At 43.5% G+C, this 19,988-nt stretch overlaps 1 protein-coding gene across 6 annotated transcripts in view; it reads left to right on the top strand.

Moving 5' to 3' along the window:
• NCALD (neurocalcin delta) overlaps positions 1-19,988 on the top strand; it is a 456,646-nt gene that overhangs the window by 430,491 nt on the left and 6,167 nt on the right. For all 6 annotated transcript variants that reach the window (XR_004435463.1, XR_004435466.1, XR_004435464.1 and 3 more), the window contains one exon: positions 19,796-19,901. Coding sequence is in view for 2 of the 6 variants with exons in the window: in XM_033203378.1 (XP_033059269.1) it covers positions 19,796-19,901 (106 nt within the window). In the remaining 4 variants the exon portion in view is untranslated. The remainder of the gene's footprint in view (positions 1-19,795; positions 19,902-19,988) is intronic.

Here is a 19,988-nt window from a genome sequence, read left to right as displayed (position 1 = left end):
GAATTTGTTTGCTCTTGTTTCTCTAGTTCTTTTAATTGTGATGTTAGGGTATCAATTTTAGATATTTCCTGGTTTCTACTGTGGGCGCTATAAATTTCCCTCTAAACACTGCTTTAGCTGTTTCCCGAGATTCTGGTACATTGTGTCTTTGTTTTCATTGGTTTCAAAGAACTTATTTATTTCTGTCTTAATTTCATTATTTACCCACTAGTCATTCAGGAGCAGGTTGTTCAGTTTCCATGTACCTGTGCGGTTTTGAGTGAGTTTCTTAATCCTGAGTTCTAATTTGATTGCATTGTGATCTGAGAGATGGTTTGTTATGATTTCCATTCTTTTTCATTTGCCGAGGAGTGTTTTATTTCCAATTATGTGTTCGATTTTAGAATAAGTGTGATGTGGTGCTGAGAAGAATGTATATTCTGTGATTTGGGGTGGAGAGTTCTGTAGATGTCTATTAGGTCTGCTTGGTCCAGAGCTGAGTTCAAGTCCTGAATATTCTTGTTAATTTTCTGTCTCATTGATCTGTCTAATATTGACAGTGGGGTGTTAAAGTCTCCCACTATTATTGTGTGGGAGTCTAAGTCTCTTTGTAGGTCTCTAAGAACTTGGTTTATGAATCTGGGTGCTCCTGTATTGAGTGCATATATATTTAGGTTAGTTAGCTCTTCTTGTTGTGTTGATCCCTTTACCATTATGTAATGCCCTTCTTTGTCTTTTTTGATCTTTGTTGGTTTAAAGTCTGTTTTATCGGAGATTAGGATTGCAACCTCTGCTTTTTTTTAATTTTTTTTTTTTCTTTTTTTGCTTTCCATTTGTTTGGTAGATCTTCTTCCATCCCTTTATTTTGAGCCTATGTGTGTCTTTACATGTGAGATGCGCCTCCTGAATACATCACACTGATGGGTCTTGACTCTTTATCCAATTTGCCAGTCTGTGCCTTTTAATTGAAGGCATTTAGCCTATTTACAATTTAAGGTTAATATTGTTCTATGTGAATTTGATCCTGTCATTATGATACTAGCTGGTTATTTTGCCCATTAGTTGATGTAGTTTCTTCACAGTGTTGATGGTCTTTGCATTTTGGTTTGTTTTTGCAGTGGTTGGTACCGGTTTTTCCTTTCCATAATTAGTTTTTCCTTTGGGAGCTCTTGTAAGGCAGGAATGGTGGTGACAAAATCCCTCAGAATTTGCTTGTCTGTAAAGGATTTTATTTCTCCTTGTCTTATGAAGCTTAGTTTGGCTGGATATGAAATTCTGGGTTGAAAATTCTTTTCTTTAAAAATGTTGAATATTGGCCCTCACTATCTGGTAAGGTTTCTGCAGAGAGATCCACTGTTAGTTTGATGGGCTTCCTTTGTGAGTAACCCAGCCTTTCTTTCTGGCTGCCTTTAACATTTTTTTTTTCATTTCAACCTTGATGAATCTGACAATTATGTGCCTTGGGGTTGCTCTTCTCGAGGAGTATCTTTGTGGTGTTCTCTGTATTTCCTGAATTTGAATGTTGGCCTGTCTTGCTAGGTTGGGGAAGTTCTCCTGGATAATATTCTGAAGTGTGTTTACCAACTTGGTTCCATTCTCCCCATCATTTTCAGGCACACCAATCAAACGTAAGTTTGGTCTTTTCACATAGTCCCATATTTCTTGGAGGTTTTGCTCATTTGTTTTCATTCTTTTTTCTCTAGCCTTGTCTTCATGCCTTATTTCATAAAGTTGACCATCAAACTCTGATACCCATTCTTCTGCTTGATCGATTTGGCTATTGATACTTGCATATGCTTCACAAAGTTCTCGTGCTATCTTTTTCAGCTCTATCAGGTCATTTATATTCTTCTCTAAACTGGTTATTCTAGTTAGCATTTCCTCTAACTTTTTATCAGGGTTCTTAGTTTCCTTGCATTGGGTTAGAACATGCTTCTTTAGCTAGGAGGAGTTTGTTATTACCCACCTTCTGAAGCCTACTTCTGTCAATTTGTCAAATTCATTCTCCATCCAGTTTTATTCCCTTGCCCATGAGGGGTTGTGATCCATTGGAGAATAAGAGGCTTTCTGGTTTTTGGAATTTTCAGACTTTTTGCACTGGTTTTTCCTCATCTTTGTGGATTTACCTACCTTTGGTCTTTGCTGTTGGTGACCTTCGGATGGAGTTTTTGCATGGTTGTCCTTTTTGGTGATGTTGATGCTCTTGCTTTCTGTTTGTTGGTTTTCCTTCTAGCAGTCAGGCCCCTCTTCTGCAGGTCTGCTGGAGTTTGCTGGGGGTTCACTCCAGATCCTGTTTGCCTGGGTATCACCAGCAGAAGCTGCAGAACAGCAAAGATTGCTGCCTGCTTCTTCTTCTGGAAGCTTTATCCCAGAGGGGCACCTGGCCAGATGCCAGCCAAAGCTCTCCTATATAAGGTGTCTGTCGACCCCTGCTGGGAGGTATCTCCCAGTCAGGAGGCTCAGGGGTCAGGGACCCACTTGAGGAGGCAGTCTGTCTTTTAGCAGAGCTCAAGCACTGTGCTGGGAGATCACTGCTGTCTTCAGAGCCGGCAGGCAGGAATGTTTAAGTCTGCTGAAGCTGCACCCACAGCTGCTCCTTCCCCCAGGTGCTCTGTCCCAGGGAGATGGGAGCTTTATCTATAAGACCCTGACTGGGGCTGCTGCCTTTCTTTCAGAGATGCCCAGCCCAGAAAGGAAGAATCTAGAGAGGCAGTCTAGCTACAGCAACTTTGTGCTGCTGTGGTGGGCTCTGCCCAGTCCAAACTTCCAGGTGGCTTTGTTTATACTGTGAGGGGAAAACCACCTAGTCAACCCTCAGTAATGGTGGACGCCCCTCCCCACACCAAGCTGGAGCATCCCAGGTCAACTTCAGACTGCAGTGCTGGCAGTGAGAATTTCAAGCCAGTGGATCTTAGCTTGCTGGGGTCCTTGTGGGTGAGACCTGCTGAGCGAGACCACTTGGCTCCCTGGCTTCAGCCTCCTTTCCAGGGGAGGGAATGGCTCTGCCTCGCTGGGGTTCCAGGTGCCACTGAGGTACGAAAAAAAAACTTCGGCAGCTAGCTTGGTGTCTGCCCAAATGGCCCTCCAGTTTTGTGCTTGAAACCCAGGGCCCTGGTGGCGTAGGTACCTGAAGGAATCTCCCTGTCTGCAGGTTGTGAAGACCATGGAAAAAGCATACTATCTGGGCCAGAGTGCACCATTCCTCACAGCGTGGCTTCCCTTGGCTAGGGGAGGGAGTTCCCCAACCCCTTGCACTTCCCAGGTGAGGCAACACCCCACCCTGCTTCTCCTTTTACCCTCCATGGGCTGTACCCACTGTCTAACCAGTCCCAGTGAGATGAACTGAGTACCTCAGCTGGAAATGCAGAAATCACCCATCTTCAGAGTTGGTCTTGCTGGGAGCTGCAGACTGGAGCTGTTCTTATTTGGCCATCTTGCCCGGGAACCTCATGTGTTTATTTTTAAGTGACAAATTTAGGAACATGATTTAGGCTCAATATTCTATTATCACATCAAAAATCATCTCTCAGGAGTCTTAGGCCAGATCAGAACCCTGACCTTTCCTCATCTTACAGCAGATTCTCTCCTCCCATTGGTGGCCGAGGTCAACCCACCACTCAAGAAGAAGAATTCTTCCTGTCCGACACAGTTCCTGTCCCTCAGCCGTGCTAGAGACAGGTCTGAATGCCCACACCCATCACAGCACAGGCTGTGTCTGAGGAAGGGGTCAACCAAGCAAGCGAGTGGCATCACTGATTCTACCATGAATGCTTAGATGTGTTCTGGCATCTTGAGGGGTGGAGGGAATGTTGACCTTAGGGATCCATGAATGAGACCACAGCACTCCCAGGGAGCTAATGTAGGAAGAAAATGGAATTACATTTGCCTCCCTTCTGTTCTCAAAAGTAACTAAGACCCTTGAAAGTCCAAATTTTAACTACAGGATTCTCACTGACTATATGTATACATGCTGTGTTGCTTTATCTTTACAACTCAATGAAAATGATAGGCTTAGACAACATTAGATCATCTGTACCCAAAGCAAAGATGAAGAAGGAACCAAAGGAAGAATAGGCATGTGAGGGTGAGGCAGGAAAATAGAGTCGGGAGGCAGGGAACATAAGGCCAATTCACACTTCAGCTGTAACAGGAAATATCCTCTCCGTAGGGCCTACGCCATAAATGACTGTAACTTTAGTTCATCCTCTCCATTTACGACTGTAACTTTAGTTCATCCTCTCCATTTACGTAGGGCGTACCCAAAGTAACCAGTGGAATCCTCTAGGGGGTATTTAAACTCCCAAAAATTCTGTAATGGGTCCTTTGAGCCCCTATGTTCAGGCCCACTCCCACACTGTGGAGTATACTTTCATTTTCAATCCGTCTCTTCATTCCTTCTTTGCTTTGTTTGTGTGTTTTAGCCAATTCTTTGTTCAAGATGCCAAGAACCTGGACACCCTCCACTTTTAACAAGAGTAGCCATCTTGGACAAAGCAGATGGATACTGCCTTTCCTTTTTAAAATTTCCGTTTTCCTTCTTTCCCGTCTCCTTGAGTCACAATTTTCTATTCTTGAGTGCCAAACTCAACTTCCCCATTTACAAATGCAGCAGTGTCACTGATTCTGCCATGAGTGCTTAGACATGCTCTGGAATCTTGAGGGATGGAGGGATCCATGTATTAAGGGTAGAGACCCCCAGGTGAGGGCCTGGCTTCCAGTCACGATTCTGCTCCCTTAGTAGCTATGTGCCCTTGAGCAAGTTACTGAACGTCTCTGGCATCCATTTCCTGATTTGTGGATTGCAGCTCATTGAAACACCTAACTCATGGATGATTGTAAGTGTTAAATCAGTCATTACAAGTAAGGTGCCTAGAACAGTGACTGCATGGGCTATCACTCAATAATTGTTGGCTACCGTTATTATTGCCACAATTTCCAGAGCTGGGACAGGATGTCTTCCTACTAAATGAAGGGAGTTTATTTCCACTTCAATGGAGAAAGTAATGGATAGAATCTTCCATTAACTTTTCATTTAAATTTTGTTAGTTATAAAATGTGTATTCACAAAGAAAAGGGAGGTGTCCCACTAAATCTCCAATTGGTGGAAATCACAGAAGAGATATTCTGGATTTTAGGACTCCTAGCTTTTTTACCTGCTATCTTTATCAGCAGAGATCAGCCTATCTGAGAACAAGCTAAAACTTCTGAGCTATGATGTTCACAGGATGCAGATTAAAGAAATAATCATGTTTCCAGGAAAGAATGTAACTGGCCCCAGGAATTCCCCAAACCATGTTGACCTGAGCCCACAGTCACACATCATGCATTGGGACTGTTTGGGGGACAGTCTGTCTGGGTTTGTTCTTAAGTTCAAGTTAGAGCCTTTCGAAAAGAATCCAAAGGCTGACATCACGTTACCCTAGCAGTCCTTAGGGCTTTGACTTGAAAGACGAGGTTAGAATAATTTGTAATCAGCATTTTTACTACTTAGATGTTAATGATTGTTTCAAAAATACTTGGAGTCCACATACCTGTTATTTATTTATTATTTATTTATTTATTATTACTATTTTTTGAGATGGAGTTTTGCTCTGTCGTCCAGGCTGGAGTGCAGTGGTGCAATCTCAGCTCATCGCAGCCTCCGTCTCCCTGGTTCTCAAGAGATTCTCCTGCCTCAGCCTCCCAAGTAGCTGGGATTACAGGCGCCCGCTACCATGCCCAGCTACATATCTGTTGTTTTAGAGCCAAACTTTCCCTCTTAGTTGTGATTCAGGGTTAACTGACATTTTTGATGAAGGCATGGTGAACTTAAGAACACCCTAGTATACACTGCATACCTTTTAAATGAGCGAAACCTGAAGGAAGGCATTTGGAAATATACTGGCAACCCACAACAGGAGAATTTGGTTTTGCTACTTTTAGCAGTATGGGAAAAAAAATTTTCTGATTCTCCCCTGTGATGAATAAGGCATACATATCTATATAGCAGCCAGATGAGGATGGGGAGATATGGGGATGGGGGTAGCCATGCAAAAACAGCTTATCCTCATGGGCACCAAATGAACACGCAAACTAATCCCCACTCATTTCCAGAGTGCCCACCATGATCAATTCAGACAACCAGCCTGTTCGTAGTTATGCCACAGAGGATCACAATAAGGGCCAGGGAGACTTCCTTATATTATTTTTAGAAGCACATTCTGAGTACCATTTGCATTTTTTCCCCCAAAGACTATTGTAAATAGACACTCTGTCACTTTTAATATGGTCCTTGGAGACCTGAAACACTGTGCTTTTCTGATTCTGGGGGGAAAAAAGGAGGGGGTAGGGGAAGAGTTTCTACTTCATCTCATATTACCCCCTAGGAATTCAGCTCCAAACCCTGTGTAATTCTCAATTATGAGCATGGACCACAGATGTGGGTCTAGAATGCAACTTAGATTTCTTTCCTGGAAGAAATTCTTTAATGCAATTGCTTAGGCTAGTGACTTCCTCTAAGAACTGACTTCAGTGCTTGCTTATCGGATGTTTTAGGTTTGTCCCTTTCTTATCAGGGGATTATATTGTTGCAAATCACACTATGGCTTAAGAGTTTAAGTCAAATCAAGTATGGTATCTGGCAAACATGAATGAGTGCTACATAGCTTCTTGTGCTTATTGGCAATCCTTGACATGCCCTGGTTTGCAGCTGCATCACTGTGTTATCTGCCTCCATCATCATAGAGTGTTATCCCTATGTGTCTGTGTCCAATTTTCCCTCTTCTTATAAAGACACCAGTTGTTGGATTAGGGAACACTGAAATCCGTGATGATCTCATGTTGACTTGATAGCATCTGCAAAGACCCTATTTCCAAACAAGGTCACGTTCACAGGTTTCAGGTAGACATGTATTTTTGCAGGACACTATTCAACCTAGTACACAAGCACTATCTCATTTAATCCTCACAACAATCATATTAGCCCCATTTTATGCATGAAGAAACAAATTACTTCCAGATCTTCATTTCCACTGTGTCCAACTCTTAATGGACCTCTCTGTTAAGATGTTGCACTGATATAAAGTCAATAATCCAAAAACAAATTCATCATTGCCCCAAACTCCCTACCACTCCCTTGTTTTAAATAGTCTTACTATCCATCCTCTAATCAAGTCAGAGACATCTTTGGCACTCCTCCACCATCTATCTCCAAATTTAGACAGTCACCAGAGCTATGAAATTTGCCTCCTTGGTATTTTTTAACCTTTTCATTCCTGTGCATTCCTTCTGCCATTGTCTCATTTCAAGTCAGTGGTGGTACTCTTCACTTTTAGATATGAGCAATTAATAGTTTTCCAATCTTACGTAAAGTGCTCTGCAAAAGGCAGCTTCAGATGACTCCCTCCAAAGAGGCCTTTACCCTCCTAAACAGACATTCTGGAGTTACTGTGTTTCAGGCTTCACATTTCTAACCTATATTACTATAACTTTTTCCCAGTTATCTATTCTGCATATTGAAACCAACGCAAAAGTTACTAACTTAAAACAGCAATCATTTATTCAGCCCGTAAATCTGATATTTGGGCAGAACCTTGGGATCTCGTTTCTGTTCCATGCAGCATCAGCTGGGGTGGCTCGAAATTGCCTGGGGGCTGGAACAGCTGAGGCTGCTTGGACCCAGGACCTCCCTCTGTGTCTCTGTGTAGTCTGTCTCCTCCATGGTGGCTTTGGGGTGGCCAGACTCCTCACATGGCAGCTCAGGGCTTAAAAAGGGCAGGTCCGTCCCAAGAAAGAGAACCAGGCAGAGCTGTATCTCCTTTTATGATCTGACTTTGAAGGTCGCAGAGCATCACTTCTCCCATTCACTCCACCCCAGGCAGTCACCGAGGTCTCTATGGTTCACCAAGACCTCCAGGCTCAAGGGGAGGAGACCTAGAGTTTACCTCGAGAAAGGCAGTGGCAAGGTTCTGGAAGATTGAGTAGGATCAGAAAGCCTGTTCTGGACATTTTTGGAAAATACCATCTTCACAACACATTTCTAACAGCTCTTCCTGCCTCCCATCAGGTCCTCCCCCAATTCGGTTTTCTCCACTGATGCCAGAGTGATCTTTCAAGACCGAATATGATCATGTTAACCATGTTTCTCTCCTGCCTAAAATCTTTTGAGTATCTCCCCATTCACTTTATTTATTTTTATCTTTAAATTTTATTTTAATTTTATTTATTTTATGAGATGGAGTCTCGCTCTGCTGCCCAGGCTGGAGTGCTCACTGCACTCAACTCACTGCAGTCTCCTGGGTTCAAGCAATTCTCTTGCCTCAGCCTCCTTAGTAGCTGGATTACAGGTGCACACCACCATGCCCAGCTAATTTTTGTATATTTAGTAGAGACGGGGTTTCACCATGTTGGCCAGGCTGATCTTGAACTCCTGACCTCAGCTGATCCGCCTGCCCCAGCCTCCCAAAGTGCTGGGATTACAGGCATGAGTGACCGTGCCCGGTAAATGATGTCTAAATTTCTTAATGAGGCATATAACAGCCTTTGTGACTGGGTCCCCATCTCTCTCAAGACTCTCTCACATTTGTGACCTTTGAATGCTCCATGCCTCAGTTATATGTTAGCTGGAAGATACCGGAAGTCACCGTGGCCTCTCACATCCCACAGCCTTTGCTCATGCGGTGTCCTAGAGTGCACTCTTATCACATCTCCCTCTCACTCTGTGGAGGTGTCTCCTCTGCCCCCACGCCCCAGTCCTATGCACTTAACTCTGTTGTTGATCTCCATCATAATAACGCTTTTTGTTGTTGTTGTTCATTTCAAGTAGATTGCTGTTTTGTAATCATGAACAACTCCACTGAAAGATATAATTACTTTATGATCTCTTCAACAGGATTTTACCATGTTGAGTGCTGGATATTTTTATAGCTCTATAAGTGTTCTTAAACTCTTCCGAGGCACAGTTAAATTACTTGGAAACAGTTTGAACTTTCCCGGTCTTGCTTTTCAGCTTCATTAGCTGATACGCGAGCGGCACTCAGCTAGCACTGATTATTACTACTACTGAGGCCAGGCCTTTCTGACTAGCCGGTGCCCCACAAATCATGAGGCTCTCCCTCTGGCTGATGGAAACAGGCACGCTTCTGGACCTTGTGGAGGGCCAGGCACTCTTTCCTCTAATCCTTCCACTTGGTTCTTTTTTCCCAATCCTGGGTAGTTTCTTCCCATGTGTAGACTGACTATGCTGACTACTTGAGGGAGACCTGCCACAGCTCTCCGGAGTTCTCTGTGTGCCACTCTCTCTTCTCTTTTACTCTGTCCAGTGATCACTAGCCACTTTAGTGTCTCCAAACTCTCAGTGGGCTGCTCATCAGTGAGTCCACCAGGCATCACATAGGTCCCCGCTCCTGGCACTGTGGCTTGGAAACTCTCTCAAGTCATTAAGCTGGGGCCAACATAGGACTTACCTCTCATGTTTTCATTTTCTCAGGGATTACTGTCCTTTATTGCCCAGTTCCCAGCATCTGGTAAACTGTCGTTTCATGTCCATTGTTTTTTGGGTTTGTGGTTGCTGCTGCTTCAGGTGGGAGGGTAAGTTCAATCCCTATGACTCCATCTTGGCCAGAAGCCACACTCTCTACTCTCATGCCGATGTGTTTCTGTGTTGACCTGTCCTGCTGCCACCTGTCCTGTGAGCTCCTTCAAGGCAGGGCTGTGCTGATGCCAAGGGATTTAGCACCATTTTTGTGCTATTCATAAAGTCCGCAAATGTTTGTTGAATAAAGTAAGTGTTAGACTCCGAAACATACAAAGGTGAATAAGACAATATCTCTGTCTGGAGGAAACTTAGAAGCCATTGGGAAGACAAATCTCATGAAGAAGCATTCCAGGCTATTTGTTTTGGGGAAAAAAAAAAGAAAAAGGAGGAACAGAGAAAACAGTCCAGATGAAGAGGGAGTCAGAGTAAGAGTCAGTCCTAGTGCAGACAGAACTTTCTTGAGGCACTACTTTCGTAGAAGTTTTGTAACAAAAGGGTTCTGGTCAAACCAGTTTGGGAAAACCTGGTTTAAATAGATTTCAACAGGTCTCTTTACTGCAGGAATTATCAGAATCTTTAATATGTTCATGTGCATTGTGATATTTTGAGCAGGGAATAAAGTAAGCAGTGTTTCCCAATACTGTTTTGATGATGGGATCTCTCTGATCTTAACACATCTTGGAAGGCTGACATTTCTTGGAAAGCGCATTGCGAGACACCTTTACAACATCGCCAATGTGTGATTGTTCAGCCTTTGTTTCTGTATCTCCAATATCCATTAACCCGCTTCTGCAGAGCAGCCTCTTGCTCTTCTGCTGTTGCACACTGCAGAACATAAAGTTCTTCCCGTGTTAAGGCTACATCTAACTTCCCGTAAGTCTTCAAGTTATAAAAGGGCATAGTGCTGGGTTATTTTAAATAGTAAGCTCCCCTAGTGTGCAGAGAGTGCAGTGTACACATCTTGGACTCTCTCATTCCATTTAAAAATCACAGTATCTAGCTGGGTGCGGTGGCTCACAGCTCTAATTTCCACACTTTGGGAGGCTGAGGCAGGAAGATCACTTGAGCCCAGGAGTTTTAGATCAGATTGGGCAACATACTGAGACTCTGTGTCTACAAAAAATTAAAAATTAGCCCAGTGTGGTGGCGCATGCCTGTGGTCTCAGCTACTTGGGAGGCTGAGGTGGGAGGATGGTTTGAGACCAGGAGGTCCGAAGTTGCAGTGAGGTATCATCACGCCACTGCACTCCAGCCTGGGAGACAGAGTGAGACCCTGTCTCAAAGAGAAAATAAAAGAATCACACTATCACAAAGGGACCAGTACACGAAGTGGTTCAGTGGTTTCAGACTCTATTTGCAGCAGCAAAAATGGTTCTTCACTTCTATGCCAAGTGCTGTTTTTTTAGTCTATAATCTGAGGACAACCAGGTACTGCTGAACTTCTATTGTCCATAGTCTGCTGTCAGAGAGCCTTGGGTGTCTAGTTTCCTGTTAGAACACACTATATTTTGCGATGAAATGTCTGGTTTCCTTCAGAGAAGAGGTTGAGCGTTAATTCTTGGAGTTTTGCCTGCCCTCAGTTAATTGCACAACCTTGATCAGTGCAGACCTCAGTCCTCCCTTTCCAACATTCCAAGAGATTGTTTTTTCAAAGAGAAAAAGAAAAAAAAATGTAGGCCACAGGGAAGCTGATAGGGGCTCTGGCCACAGCAGAGAGCTGTCTCAAACCTGGCACGGGCAGAGTCAGGGCTGGGCTCCTGGGTGTCCCAAAGCTCCGCATTTACCCAGAGACAAGAAAAGGACTTTTCAAGTTTAATTAAAAACAGGATGACCCTGCTAGGCCTCTCATTGACATTGCTAAAAATAAAGTAGGAAAGTAGCCTGGTCTCTTCACGGTTTAATCCCATTACATGTAGAAGGGGTGGGGACTGGAGTTAGTAAAAGACATGATTTGTCTCAGATGGCTGTCTGGGGTCGTGTTTATCTCCTCTGTGCTATGCAGTCCCAGATTTTAAAGTTCTGATACAATCAGCTCTCGGTTGTTGATGCCGTGGGAAGGGAGCAAAGGGACAGACAATCCTGCCACTGTGGCTCTGCAGGGCTGTCACTCACTCACTCACTCTGGGGGCCACTGGGACTCGTCGCCTCGGCTCTCTGCTCACCATTCTGGTACCACCCCTGACATTGGCCTGGCTTTATAAATAACCCACTAATTCCTATCGGATCTGAGTGTCACGGAAGAGTTATATGTGAGCCCCTTGAAGAAGACCCCCACTTCCTCCTCATACCCACAACACACTCAGACATGGTGCCTCCCACCCCATTCCAGAAGCCCTGCTTGCACATATGTTCACATCGGGGCCTTCTGACTCTGTTCATTTTGTGGAGGAAGTAGTGGGAGTTGTTTGTTTGTTGTATTAACTGATTCTCATTTCTCTGTGACAGCCTCACTCCTTTAGCCTAATACTGAATACCAAGACTCTGGAAGACTTTCCGTTGAGTGTGAGAGCTTCACACATTCATGTGTTTGTTGGAGCTTTCATTCATTTCTTCAACCAAGGGTGTTAAGGGAATAACCCCTAGATTATTACACAGTTGATTTTGCATCAGAATCCAAGAAGAAGAGTTTCATGGGCCACAACCTTAGACCCTGAAAGTCCCAAAGAGTGCTCCAGACCAATAGGTTTTACTTGCCACCAGGGGACCCAGAGGTAGCCTAGGCAAGGGCTTTCATAACAGCTATCAAGGCATTGCTGGGATGACTATACCCCTCTAAATGGGGATCATTGAAAAATAAAGTGGTTTTGGGGCCCCATGTGAGACCTCCCAACTCCTGTACTAGAAGATTGTGAGACATGAAATAAGAGAGAGCAGCCAGGCACAGTGGCTCATGCCTATATTTCCAGCACTTTGGGAGACTGAGGCAGGAAGATCTCTTAAGCCAAGGAGTTCGAGACCAGCTTGGGCAACATAGGGAAACCACATTTCTACAAATATTTTCTAAAAAATTAACTGGGCATGGTAGTGCCTGCCTTTGGTCCCAGCAACTCAGGAGGCTGGGACAGGAGGATTGTCTGAGACCAGGAGGTCAAGGCTGCAGTGAGCCGTGATAGCATCACTGCACTCCAGCTTAGGCAACAGAATGAGACCTTGTCTCAAAAAAATAAATAAATAAATAAAAATAGAGAGCATATCAGTCTTGTTGACAATTGTATCTCCACCACTTAGCACACAGTAGACAATACACAATTATTAAATAATTTACAAATGACTAGTGTTCTTTTTTAAAATTTTACTTTAAGTTCTTGGATACATGTGCAGAATGTGTAGGTTTGTTACATAGGTATACGTGTGCCATAGTGGTTTGCTGCACCTATCAACCCATCATCTAGGTTTTAAGCCCTGCATGCATTAGCTATTTGTCCTAATGTTCTCTCTCCCCTTGACCCCCACCCCACAGCTGGCCCCAGTGTGTGTTGTTCCCCTCCCTGTGTCCATGTGTTCTCATTGTTCAACTCCCACTTATGAGTGAGAACACGCGGTGTTTGGTTTTCTGTTCCTGTGTTATTTTGCTGAGGATGATGGCTTCCAGCTTCATCCGTGTCCCTGCAAAGGACACGATCTCATTCCTTTTTATGGCTGCATAGTATTCCATGGTATATATGTGCCATATTTTCTTTATCCAGCCTATCATTGATGGACATTGGGGTTGATTACGTATCTTTGCTATTGTAAATAGTGCTGCAATAAACATACATGTGCATGTGTCTTTATAGTAGAATGATTTATATTCCTTTGGGTATATAGCCAGTAATGAGATTGCTGGGTCAAATGGTATTTCTGGTTCTAGATCATTGAGGAATCACCACACTGTCTTCCACAATGGTTGAATTGATTTATGTTCCCACCAATAGTGTAAAAGCATTCCTATTTCTCCATAGCCTCATCTGCATCTATTGTTTCTTGACTTTTTAATAATTACCACTGTGACTGGCGTGAGATGGTACCTCATTGTGGTTTTGATTTGCATTTCTCTAATGATCAGTGATGTTGAGCTTTTTTTTTTTCATGTTTCTTGGCTGCATAAATGTCTTCTTGAGAAGTGTCTGTTTATATCCTTTGCCTACTTTTTGATGGGTTTTTTTTTCTTGTAAATTTGTTTAAGTTCCTTGTAGATTCTGGATATTAGCCCTTTGTCAGATGGATAGATTGCAACAATTTTATCTCATTCTGTAGGTTGCCTGTTCACTCTGATGATAGTTTCGTTTGCTGTGCAGAAGCTCTTTGGTTTAATTAGGCCCCATTTGTCAATTCTGGCTTTTTTTGCTTTTGGCAATTTCATCATGAAGTCTTTGCCCATGCCTATGTCCTGAATGGTAATGCCTAGGTTTTCTTCTAGGATTTTTATGGTTTTGGGTTTTACATTTAAGTCTTTAATCTATTTTGAGTTAATTTTTGTATAACGTGTAAGGAAGGGGTACAGTTTCAGTTTTCTGCATATAACTACCCAGTTTTCCAGCACCATTTATTAAATAGGGAATCCTTTCGCCGTTACTTGTTTTTGTCAGGTTTGTCAAAGATCCGATGGTTGTAGATGTGTGGTGTTATTTCTGAGGTCTCTGTTCTCTTCCATTGGTCTATATGTCTTTTTTGGTACCAGTACCATGCTCTTTTGGTTACTGTAGCCTTGTAATATAGTTTGAAGTCAGGTAATATGATGCCTCCAGCTTTGTTCTTTTTGCTTAGGATTGTCTTGGCTATACAGGTTCTTCTTTGGTTTGATATGAAATTAAAATTTTTTATTCTAGTTCTGTGAAGAATGTCAGTGGTAGTTTGATGGGAATAGTATTGAATCTTTAAATTACTTTGGGCAGTATGGCCATTTTCACTATATTGATCTTTCCTATCCATGAGGATGGAATGTTTCTCCATTTGTTTATATTCTCTTTTATTTACTTGAGCAGTGTTTGTAATTCTCCTTGAAGAGATCTTTCACCTCCCTTGTTAGCTGTGTTCCTAGGTATTTTATTCTCTTTGTAGCAGTTGTGAATGGCAGTTCATTTATTATTTGGATCTCTGCTTGTCTATTGTTGGTGTATAGGAATGCTTGTGATTTTTCCACATTGATTTTGTATCCTGAGACTTTGCTGAAGTTGCTTATCAGCTTAAGGAGTTTTGGGTCTGAGACGATGGGGCTTTCTAAGTATAGAATAATGTCATCTGCAAGCAGAGAAAATTTGACTTCCTCTCTTCTTATTTGAATACCCTTTATTTCTTTCTCTTGCCTGATTGCCCTGGCCAGAACTTCCAACTATGTTGAATAGGAATGGTGAGACAGGGCATACCTGTTTTGTGCCAGTCTTCCAGCTTTTGCCCATTCAGTATGTTATTGGCTGTGGGTTTGTCATAAGTAGCTCTTATCATTTTAAGATATGTTCCATCAATACCTAGTTTATTGAGAGTTTTTAACATGAAGGCCTTTATCAAAGGCCTTTTCTGATCTATTGAGATGATCATGTGGTTTTTGTCATTGGTTCTGTTTATATGATGGATTATGTTTATTGATTTGCATATGTTGAACCAGCCTTCATTCCAGGGATGAAGCCAACTTGATCATGGTGGATAAGCTTTTTGATGTGCTGCTGGATTTGGTTTGTCAGTATTTTATTGAGGATTTTTCCATCGATGCTCTTCAAGGATATTGGCCTGAAGTTTTCTTTTTTTGTTGTTGTGTCTCTGCCAGGTATTGGTATCAAAATGATACTAGCCTCATAACATGAGTTAGGGAGGAGTCCCTCCTTTTCAATTGTTTGGAATAGTTCCAGAAGGAATCGTACCAGCTCCCCTTTGTACCTCTGGTAGAATTCGGCTGTGAATCCATCTGCTTCTGGGCTTTTTTTAGTTGGTAGGCTATTAATTACTGCCTCAATTTCGCAACTTGTTGTTGGTCTATTCAGGGATTTAACTTCTTTCTGGTTTAGTCTTGGGAGGATGTATGTGTTCAGGAATTTATACATTTCTTCTAGATTTGCCAGTTTATTTGCCTAGAGATATTTATAGTATTCTCTGATGGTAGTTTATATTTTTGTGGTGTCAGTGGTGATATCCCCTTTATCATTTTTTATTGTATCTATTTGATTCTTCTCTCTTTTCCTCTTTATTAGTCTAGCTAGTGGTCTATTTTGTTAATATTTTCAAAAACACAGCTCCTGGATTCATTGGTTTTTTGAAGAGTTTTTTGTGTCTCTGTTTCCTTCAGTTCTGCTCTAATCTTAGTTATTTCTTGTCTTCAGCTAGCTTTTGGATTTGTTTGCTCTTGCTTCCCTAGCTCTTTTAATTGTGATGTTAGGGTGGCGATTTGAGATCCGTCTAGCTTTCTGATGTGGGCATTTAGTGCTATAAATTTCCCTCTTAACACTGCTTTAGCTGTCTTTTGTTTCTGGTATGTTGCAAATGACTAGTTTTCAATTCTCTGAACACCACTGACTGCAAATAAGGAAGGCAACAGAGGTAAATTTGGGAAGTGAATGTGAATAGGAAAATCAAATTTAATGACACTTCCATCTTTTGTTGCTCATTGGAGAAATACAGATCCCTAAACACTGTGAGGCCTCAGTGGTCTTTCCCTGCTTGCTCTAGAGCCACATCATGTACTGTACGCCCCCACACTCTGTTGAGCTCCTTGCCATGCTCCCACCCTGGGCTTCCACGTGGTGGTTCCCTCATCCCTGACTTATTTAAGCCCTATACTTTCTTCACATCTTTACTCAATCCTCAGTCCTCAGAGAAGCCTACCCTAACCCTCCTGGCAAAACCTAACTCTCCCACTGTGTCATCACAGAAGCCATGCACTCTTCTTTCTAGCACTTTTCTCAACAATGGTTTTATATCTATTTCTTTATTTTACTAATGTCTGCCTTATTTCACAGCAAAAACCATAAGGGAAAGGATTAGATCAATGTCAATACCTGGTACACAGTAGTTGCTTATACATATTTGATGCATGACTGAGTGAGTGGATGGATGAAGAGGCAGTTACGTAAGAGCAGGGATTTCCATGACCTGGGGTCCATGGATCAGCTTCTAAATCCCCAAACCTGAGATCGTCTGCAGTGATGGGTGGGTTTGCATGGTTTCTAAGGGAAAAGCTCAAAGCTTTTGACAGATTAAAAATATTTAAGGTGTTTCACATGAATATGTTTAATTATGTGAAGAGAGAGAGGAGAAAAAGAAAAGAGGAAACTGAAAAAAAAACATTTAAAAGGATAAAGGGGAACTTTGTAAATTGGAGCAGTGCAGAAGAAAAGTGAGAGGGGGATAGAATGAGAGGGCAACTGGGGGACAGTTATTCCTGAATAAATTCTCTAAACTAAGTGAGGTTGACTGTATTCAAGACCCTATGTTAGGCACTATCAGGGGTTCAAAAAATAGCCAGATGTGACTGCTACCCTCACTCTAAAAGGAGAACATCCTGGGTATGAGTTCAGGGTAAATGGAAGGAAGTGATACAAGAGAGGTTGGAATGGAGCCCTTTGCTAGCCCAGAGGGAGGGAGATTACACATAGCAGTAGAAGAAGGGAAGATGATGGAAGGCTTCCTGGAGGAGGGTAACATTTCAATCTATTCTTAACACATGGATAAGAGTCCAAGGAGGAGGGGAGATGGGGTAGGTGAGCACTCAGATGAGAGAAGAATGTAAACAAAGCTGCTTGTCCAGGGCACCAAGGAGCGTATCATATTGTCAGACTCTTGACAACAGCCTTTGTGGAGCATCTGAGCTGGGAGACACCTCCTATGGCCAGTCACGGGCACAAAGCCAGTGGCATCTAGAAGTGCCACATGAGACAACCTTACTGAGGCCAGACAGACATGGAGAAGGAACAATCCAGCCCCAAAGAAGATTGAGAATGAATAAATACACAGCCCCCTTAAAACTTCTGGCAAAAATAAACTCACCTGTTGTCCATAAGTGCTCTTCCCCGCAACACCTCTGCAACTCCTGAAACAGCTCCGCGCTCTCTCCTCTAAAGAGATTGTGCTAATGTGATCTGCAGGGACGCCAATTTCTAGATGTTGTGTTATTGTTGTCCTAAGATTCCTGGGCTTAAGAATTCACCAAATATTTAGATCATATGAGCTCGAAACATATGTGACGGGTGTGTATGTTTTCCTAGTTGGTGCCGATTCCCTTTTGACTGGTCAAGAGTTACGAAGAGCTTCCACTGTGGGAGCAAAGCAAGCTGGGGAGAGGTTGCTAGACCTCAAGACTTTTGCTGGTGTGAAAAGACACCTGCTGTCTACTGTTACTAAATCTTCACCTGGGCCCGTTAAGTCTCAGGGCCTCTCTTCTCCCATTTGCAAAAACAGCTCCATCTCTCTGGCCTTTCCTAGCTACCCCAAGAACTTAGGTGTCCCCAGCAGTGAGGCACATGGCACTACAGCCCCAGCACAGTTGGTGGAGTAGACCTGGGCTGGGATGACAGCAGGCAGGGGACCATGATGAGGAGGACAGACGATGGCTCCCTTCTTGTCTCCAGAGCACACTTCAGTGAGCATTTCTTGGGAATGAAATGGCTCAGCTTACCCCAGGGACACCCATTATCCTAGATAGCACCCTAACTCTGCGCTTTACCTCCCAGAACAAGTCGCTGCAGAGTCAGCTCTGGAGTTCAGTAAGCACGTTGGGTGGGTTTGAGACAGACTCAGGGAGCCTGTCCAGAGGCGTCCCTGAGGGATGGGATCAGCCTAAAGGCCAGAACACTGGGTGAGTCCGTTTTCATTCTTATTTTGACTGAGATTAGAGTACTTACCCTACTTTATCCAGAATGTATAAGGGACTTCTGGCAGGGTTGGTCCTAAGCAAGACTGTAAAGCAGCTCAGTTGAACCTTCAGTGTCTTTTTCTGCTCCCACCTTTCCCATTTGGAGGTGACTCCCCACAGCTGCTTTCCTTTCTCTGTCCTCTCCACCTGCCTGGCCGCCCCTAGAGCTCCAGAACTTTCTGAAATTTTCTGCCTACTCCCTGTCAAAATTTATTTTTTCTAAAACTTGTCCCCAAGACTAAGATGCCCAAAGTGACTCTGATTAGGAAAGTCATGATCTGGGGGAAAAAACAATGACTTTTCATTCCTCTTCCCAAATAAAAACTACCTTTGACCACAGAGGCCTTTGGGCCCTTACTGAGTCCCATGTGGAGGTCACAGGCAGTGGGGTGATAGTTTCAGTAGTGCTTACAAAACTCCACAGAATCCTCTTTCGCCCATCAGATGTCATAGCTGTACCTAGTTTAGCTCAGGCCTGAGGTTGTGTAATATTTCAGAGCTCTGATGGCAGGTGATTTCCATCTCAACTACCTGGGAGCTTGCTGAGAAGGAACGTGAGACCATTGTCACAGGCGGGGGAAAAGCACTGAAATGGACTGGAAGTCTGCCTGGGGGAACGTGTGGCACACACAGAATGTCACATGTCTGTCATCCTTGAGGGGTCATTGTGGACTCTCAAGGGTCCATGATAGGCATCCACTTACCTCTCTAGCCTGAGGAATGTCATCTGCAGCCTTGCTCCTCAAAGTGGGGACTTTGCTTCTCAAAGCAGGGTCTTTAGAACAGCAGCATCAGCATCACACCGGAGCTCATTAAAAATACAGACTCTCAGCCCCACCCCTTCCCCCAGCACTACCTAATCAGATTCTGCATTTTAACAAGATTCCCAGGGGATTTGTATGCACATGAACAATGGAGATGGCTAGGAGAGGTGGCCCATGTCTGTAATCCCAGCACTTTCCAAGGTAGGAGAAGCTTGAGCCCAGGAGTTTGAGACCAGCTTGGGCAACATAGTGAGACCTCGTTTCTCCAAAAATAAATAAATAAATAAATAAATAATAAATAATTTTAAAAAATTAGCCGTGTGTGGTAGGGAGTACCTCTAGTCCCAGCTGCTTGGGAGGCTGAGGTGGGAGGATTGCTTGAGCCTGTGAGATGGAGCCTGCAGTGAGCTGTGAGTGTGCCACTACACTCCAGCCTGGGTGACAGAATGAGAGACCCTATCTCAACAAACAAACAAAAAACACTGGAGACACAGGGTCTTCCTGCTGGTTGTCCCTCCTGAAGGTCCTCACTGGAGGAGAACAAGCTTTGCGGGCCTAGCTTCTTCTACCTGTGCCGCCACATCTTATACCAATCAGTAGGGATAGGACCAGGTCCAATGCGGATGGGGACATTCCCTTCAACCCGCATTTGGGAGGTTTAATGATTGTGTGCCATACCGTTTCTCTGTCTTACCACCATGTTGCTTCTGTCCCCAGGCAATCTATAAGATGGTTTCCTCCGTAATGAAAATGCCTGAAGATGAGTCAACCCCAGAGAAAAGAACAGAAAAGATCTTCCGCCAGATGGACACCAATAGAGATGGTAGGAGGCGGGGGCTGCACTGCTTAGCTCAGATGAGGGTTGCTGGAAGGACTGGGGAGTCCATACTGGGAAGTGCCACTTGAGGCC

This window comes from Trachypithecus francoisi, unplaced genomic scaffold, assembly GCF_009764315.1.
Source record: "Trachypithecus francoisi isolate TF-2019V2 unplaced genomic scaffold, Tfra_2.0 Lachesis_group7, whole genome shotgun sequence".
Classification (NCBI taxonomy): domain Eukaryota; kingdom Metazoa; phylum Chordata; class Mammalia; order Primates; family Cercopithecidae; genus Trachypithecus; species Trachypithecus francoisi.
The sequence above is the reverse complement of the archived record's forward strand: the minus strand, read 5'-3'. Positions and strand labels throughout refer to the sequence as shown.